The 6,000-nt window shown below is 41.1% G+C and overlaps 1 protein-coding gene across 1 annotated transcript in view; it reads right to left on the bottom strand.

The window, feature by feature from the left end:
* Positions 1-530: 530 nt before the first annotated feature.
* The window catches only part of CDH5 (cadherin 5), a 30,026-nt gene continuing 24,556 nt past the window's right edge, over positions 531-6,000 (bottom strand). Inside the window, exons 9-12 of the mRNA XM_074582887.1 lie at positions 5,708-5,832; positions 4,517-4,625; positions 3,995-4,240; positions 531-3,174 (exon numbers count right to left, since the gene is read on the bottom strand). Of these exons, the coding sequence (XP_074438988.1) occupies positions 2,681-3,174; positions 3,995-4,240; positions 4,517-4,625; positions 5,708-5,832 (974 nt within the window). The 3' untranslated portion in view covers positions 531-2,680. The remainder of the gene's footprint in view (positions 3,175-3,994; positions 4,241-4,516; positions 4,626-5,707; positions 5,833-6,000) is intronic.

Raw genomic sequence — 6,000 nt, 5'->3', positions numbered from 1 at the left:
TCTCCTCCCATGGACAGACGTCAGTCTGTCCTCCCGCTGACAGACCACTCGGGCGGTGGGCACACGTGTAGTTTCCCCGTGGGCGGGTGGTCTGTGCTGACCCAGGGGTTAGTACTGTCTGTTCTGCAGAGTCCTTTCCCGTTTGAGAGGGATACTCTTCCAGTAGGAAAAAAAAGGGTAGGATCTCAGTGAACGTGGTGGTTCAAAATCACCCTGGTGCCTGGCTGCTAAAATACCAAACATCTGGGAACCGGGATGCATCCTGCAGCGCTGGGAGGCACGAGTCCTCCGAAGTCAGGGAGTTCAGCCTGGCCAGCTGCTGAAACCAGACTGCACTCCTTACCCAGGAGCTTTACTGACAGCTCTGCAAAGAGTGGGAGAAAACTTCTTTTACAGAAAATCTTTTGGTGAATTTGTGTCTACTCTGAGTTCACTTAGAGCACAGATACCAGTGTTTTTATGGTTGAGTTCACTGTGCTATAAAGCCTGGTATTGTCTTCTGTGTGAAACTCATTAATGCACAGAACATGCAAACTTGAGATTCACTTTTATGTAGTAAAAAAACCAAAAAACAGTACAGCAATATAAAAAGAAACTATCCAGTGCAAACATCTTTATACAGTGGAAATTGATACAGCGTTCCTTAAAATAGCTTTATAAAACAGGTTTAAAAATAACGTTTACAGGTAATACTATCTGGATGATGCTTACCAAAGTACTTACTGCACTAAATAATTTCATAACTAACTTTACCTGTTGATAGCCAATACCTAGTTACTGATGAAAACCTTAACCTGTAAGTATTATTAGTTAGCAGTCTTTATAATATACTAACACGTGGAACCTCAATAGCATAGACAGTTGACTGGATTAAGCAAAACAGAAGAGAATGAACACATTAAAAATAAAAGCAAGACTGTCATCCCAAAATGTACTTCCTTTATAAAGGATGTGCTTCAAAGCTGATTTGACTGGTGGGCAGAATTCTACTTAGTTTTCCTTTAGTTCATATTTGAAAATTTGAGTGATTGTGTTATTGATGATAGTAGGCATCAGTGTCCAACTAAGTAATGTATTGGACAAATTTTTACAGTAGTGAGGATAAATGTGAGACCATATTACAGTGAATTGCCAGTTCCTGCCAAGAAAGCATTTTGGGGGAAGGGAGTGTAAATTAGAGATGACATGAATAAGTGAAAAGCAAATTTGCGAGGTTCCACTATACTGGTTTACGAAAAAAAAAAAGATTTAGTGTTATTTGGTTAGCTACCAAATTTAAATAATCAAATCAACTAAACTAATACATACAGCTCCAGCACAGATTCTGCAAAATTGAGTATCTGTGTGGTCGGGCTGTGTTCCCGTTGAAGGCAACGGGGATCTGCATTGCCAGAAGCCAGCGACAGGCCATCGTCCTAAGAGACCCGCTTTTTACAACATGTATTTGGCTGGGTAACCTCCTGCATGGGAAGTTTCATTCTGTTCATTCTGTGGCTCTTCATCAGGCAAGAAACTAAACACACGCTTCCCAGGGACATAGTAGTTGCAGCTCCAAAACCTTACTTACATTTGCAGTTCTTTTATGCGGACAAATGTGTGGGTGTGTAGCATTCTGCTTTGGAAGCCTACAATATTTTCCTAGGTGGAAAATACCCGTTTTACAGTACCTGCTTAGAAAAAAATCAAAACAGTTTCACAGTAATGAGGCCCTTCATTTGTTTGTCCCTGAAATAATACAACTGCTTTAACAGTGTTGAATAAAAAACCTATTCAAGCTCTTTAGAAATCTAGAGAGACCTATGTTGCCATCTAGAGAGATTTACAGTATTTGGAGTCTTAACATTCTCCTGATCTCCACATTTCCTGCCCTGCAGGATATGTTCCATTGAGTAACACCGAGATCCTATTTACAGAAAGAAAAACCAATTTTGCTGCTAGCGAGCACGCCAGAAAAGTGCCTGAAATCATCATCAGGCTGTTAAAAATGACAGATGAAACCAGATTGTGCATCTAAAAATCCTGTCTAATTTTATCTTTAGTAACTCGTATATGTAGTAGAAGACTGTAAAGCTAGAATAATTAATAGATTGGAAAGAAGGAAAAATCATGCCTCTTTTCGAAAGTGATGGAATAATTTCTAATATTAAGTGATAGACCATATGTTCCTCCTCTCCTCTGCTGGGTAAGCATAAGCGTGGAATATCAATAAAGATGTTACGAGAGGGCCAGGCAAACCAGCCGGCTGAAGATACAGGAGGTTATCCAAAACATTCCTTCCCAAAGCCACTGAACCGCTCTGTTCCAGCGGATGGTGACCTTGGATGCAGGTTGATGAAAACAGTGCAGGAGGAGAGGAATGAAGGAGAAACTGGGGACAAAACCACTTTTCAGAAGTGTCTATCTGGATAGGGAGAGGAGTTGTGTCCTGCAAGACTCGAGCAGGTCCTCGAGCAGCAATTTTGGGGAAAGAACTGAATGTTAGCAAGGATAGCAGTGCTGGGGGAAGTCAATATATGTGGTCTGTGTGTTTCTTTTTAACCCTACTGCTGTCGGGTTTTTTCATGTCTGTTTGAAATCCTAGCATGGCTTGGGTGAAGAGCTGTGAGTCCTTCTTTGGCCATTGACAGGCTCTTGGTGTCTATGTCTAGTGGGAGAGAGAAAATTCATGGCTAATTTGAGCTTAATACACAAAATCTTCATTTGGTTCTGATCCATACAGCTCAGCTAACATTTTAAACCTGGGTCCCCAGTCGTTTAGAAAGTCATAATCAATATCTGAGTCTGAGGAGCCCGATCCCAGAGAACTGAGAGATTCCGCAATGGACTCGGCACCTTCGTAGCCATAAATGTGAAGTGTGTCATAAGGCAGCAAATCCCTGTCATTGTCGGCTTCATCCTTCTTGACTTCAATCATCATTTCCATTTCTCCAGCACCAGAAGTTGGATTTCCAGGAGGCTTTTGGACTTGTGCATACGGAGAGGGCACCAGTTCCGGCTTTATACCATTCTTGCGGACAGAGTTGAGGACGGACACATCATAGCTGGTGGTATCCATTTCCCCACCACCTTCTTCATCGTAAGTGACAAGCTGCTCGTGAATCTCTGCCACATTCCTCCCAAGACCGCTCAAATCCTTCTTGTGTCTCTTTCTTAGAAGAATTAGCAATATGATTACTGCAAAGAAAACTTAGATGAGCACGTGTAAATAGAGAAGTAAGGAAGTAAAACAAATTGCATTTAAGATATGAGCACAGTCTGAAGTGGTCTTTTTCTGGAGTGATGTTTTTTTTAACACATACTTATTTAAAAAATGGTGTATAATACTGTTTAACTGTAGGATTTGTATGTTCTCAGGGTGTTTCAGGCTGTACAGGAATTGTACAACTGCCTCTTGAGCTGTAATCACAAGTACAAATGCACAATGTCACTAGTTCATTGATTCAACTACTGCCTTGAACTGGCAAATCTTTTAAGGCCAGGTATCAAATGCTACTGATGTGGTAATTGCAAAGGAGGCCTCTTCTCAAGCAAGAAAAAATGTTGCCCCTTCTCTGATAGATTCCAAATACAGCAAAGAGGAGGTACTGGTTTGTTACAGGTTTATTTATGTATATGTGTTCACTGTAGTGTTTAAAGGGTTTCCAGACTAGTTCAGCCTTTGGAAACAGGAATCCTATTGTTACTGCCCTAGCACAAATTTCCTGTTCTATAGCTGCATGTGACCCTAGTAACAGTAAATCAAGTATGTTATGCACACGTGCAATAACCTTTCCAGGGACTCAGCCTTTCCAACAGAATGAACAGCTTTGTAGCTGCAACTATGCTAACTGGCCAAATAGAAAGAGCAGGTGAGATGAATCAAATAGTTACAGTATTTTTGCCTTTGTGACCATTTTATAGCCACAAAGCTTTTGTAGACCTCAGTTAAGACAAAACAAAATGAAACGATCCCCACATTTTAAGTCCGAGAACATTACAAAAGTCAAATACTTACTAATGATTGTGAAGATACAGATAAAAATTGCCACCAGTGCTTGTATACTGACTCCAACTTGTTTAGCTCTTTCCTCACAAAAAGTGAAGTTGCCTTTTTCATTGCACTTGCAGACACTGATGACAAGTGTGTTTGTGCTGCTGAGCTCAGGATCACCGTTGTCTGAGATGATGACAGGCAGGTAGTGGATTTTGGCAAGTTCACGATTAAACTGTCCATATTTGACAGTGATATTAGCTGTGTTATCTGGAAGAAGTAACAACATCTAATTAAGTGATAATCTCTACCAGATTTTCCTTATAGATTATCAGTCAGTCTCTTAGACAGACCCAACCTTTAGGGAACCCAGTGAAACCTGGGTGGCAACAAACAACATTTTATTTTCAGTAGGTTAAGCCTTTAAAAATAAAGAGTTACTTGGCTCAGCTAGAGCAGTCACAGGACATTGCTACAGCTTTTCTCCCCTGTGTCCTAGTCTCTCACGTGGGCAAGCTGAGAAAAGGCACTGTGGGGGTACGCTACCGTAGTTCTCAACCAAGGAGAAGTTGCTGTCTTCTGTGGCCAGGGAGTATTTGAAGAAACCTCTGGGTGATATTTCATCCTTGTCAGTAGCTGAAATCCTGATGATTACCTACAAAGATGGAAGAGGTCATAATTGTCAGTAAATGTTGCCCCCGGTGATAAACCAGTTGACGGTGTTTCAGTTAGAGCTGGGCTGTGTGTGCTCTATAACCCTTCAGTAAAGGGCAGGACAAGGATATCTCGTGATGCTCCTCTTCAAGTTCTTTCAAGGCAAGTAATTTCCTTGTAGCTCTTCAAAAAGAGCAGTCATGCCCCTTCATTCGCAGGTGGGAAACACAAGAGGAAATCTTGCGTAATTAAAGCATAAAAAAAGTCTTATGCTTATAGAAAGATGACTCATTATATAATATAATATTGTATAATAGCTACGATGGCTGTCTCTTAAAGTGTTCGGCTTACTTAGAAGTGTGACTCTCCGTCATTGAATGTCATTGAGATTGCCACCCCTGAATGACAGGCTTGTTTTTGAAAACCTTAACCGCGGAGGGTGTAGAATAGATGTATAAAATATAAAAAAAGTGTATGATTGTGTCTCAAAGGTTTTTTACAAATTAAATGAAAGGTGAAAGAATACCTTGTGTGTTCGAACAGATTCCATCGGTCCAGTCTGTGACAAATTCTCTTAATTAATCAGACATTATACATATGGGCTAAATACTTCTGAGGCCAAACATCTAAAGCCACAAATACTAACACTATTTGTGCATGCAGATACTTGCGCTCTGGTAAGTACTACAAGAACGTTATATGCAGCAATGTTTCTCTTACTATTTTGAAATGGTTTCATTCTCAGTGTCACCTACGAACATTTGTGTGATACAACTGAATTGCTAATTTTTGCTCTGCAAGGCTTGACTGTACTTCACGGTTCAATTGCTAATGCACAAATGTGCTTAAAAGCCTGGGGGGAGAGGAACTGCGCAGCCCGTGTGCTTAAGCGGATAAAAGTCAATATTCTAACGGTGTAGAGTCCTGAGGAGACGTTTCTGACCACGGACGCTTTGGAAATTGGTGAAGTGATCAGGTGCTTGGGTATGAAAACTGAGAATAACTTTTATAAAAAGACATATTTCGCCTGAGCTTGCAACTAGATAATTCAGGTTTGGGGGAAGAACTCTCCCCCTGACTCACCTTTCCTGGTGCAGCGTTTTCACACACTCTGGGTTCCTCAGGATAGACAAGCTCTGGAGCATTATCGTTTTCATCAGTAACGATTACGTGAACTTGGGCATGTGATTCTCTGTCAGAAAGACGGCCTGAAACAACAACAGTAGAGGTCTCTCAGATGTCTGCAATCCCAGGGCTTTCTCCCCGTTCTTCCTACTATTTGTGTCCACCTCTGCGCCTCCTGCGTGACACATACAGAGAGGTTCTAGCTCTGTCATTCATTTAAACTTTTCCTTTGACAGATTCAGATGTTTTCC

This window comes from Larus michahellis, chromosome 4 (assembly GCF_964199755.1).
Source record: "Larus michahellis chromosome 4, bLarMic1.1, whole genome shotgun sequence".
Lineage (NCBI taxonomy): Eukaryota > Metazoa > Chordata > Aves > Charadriiformes > Laridae > Larus > Larus michahellis.
Note: the sequence above shows the minus strand (reverse complement) of the source record. Positions and strands in the feature narration are given on the sequence as shown.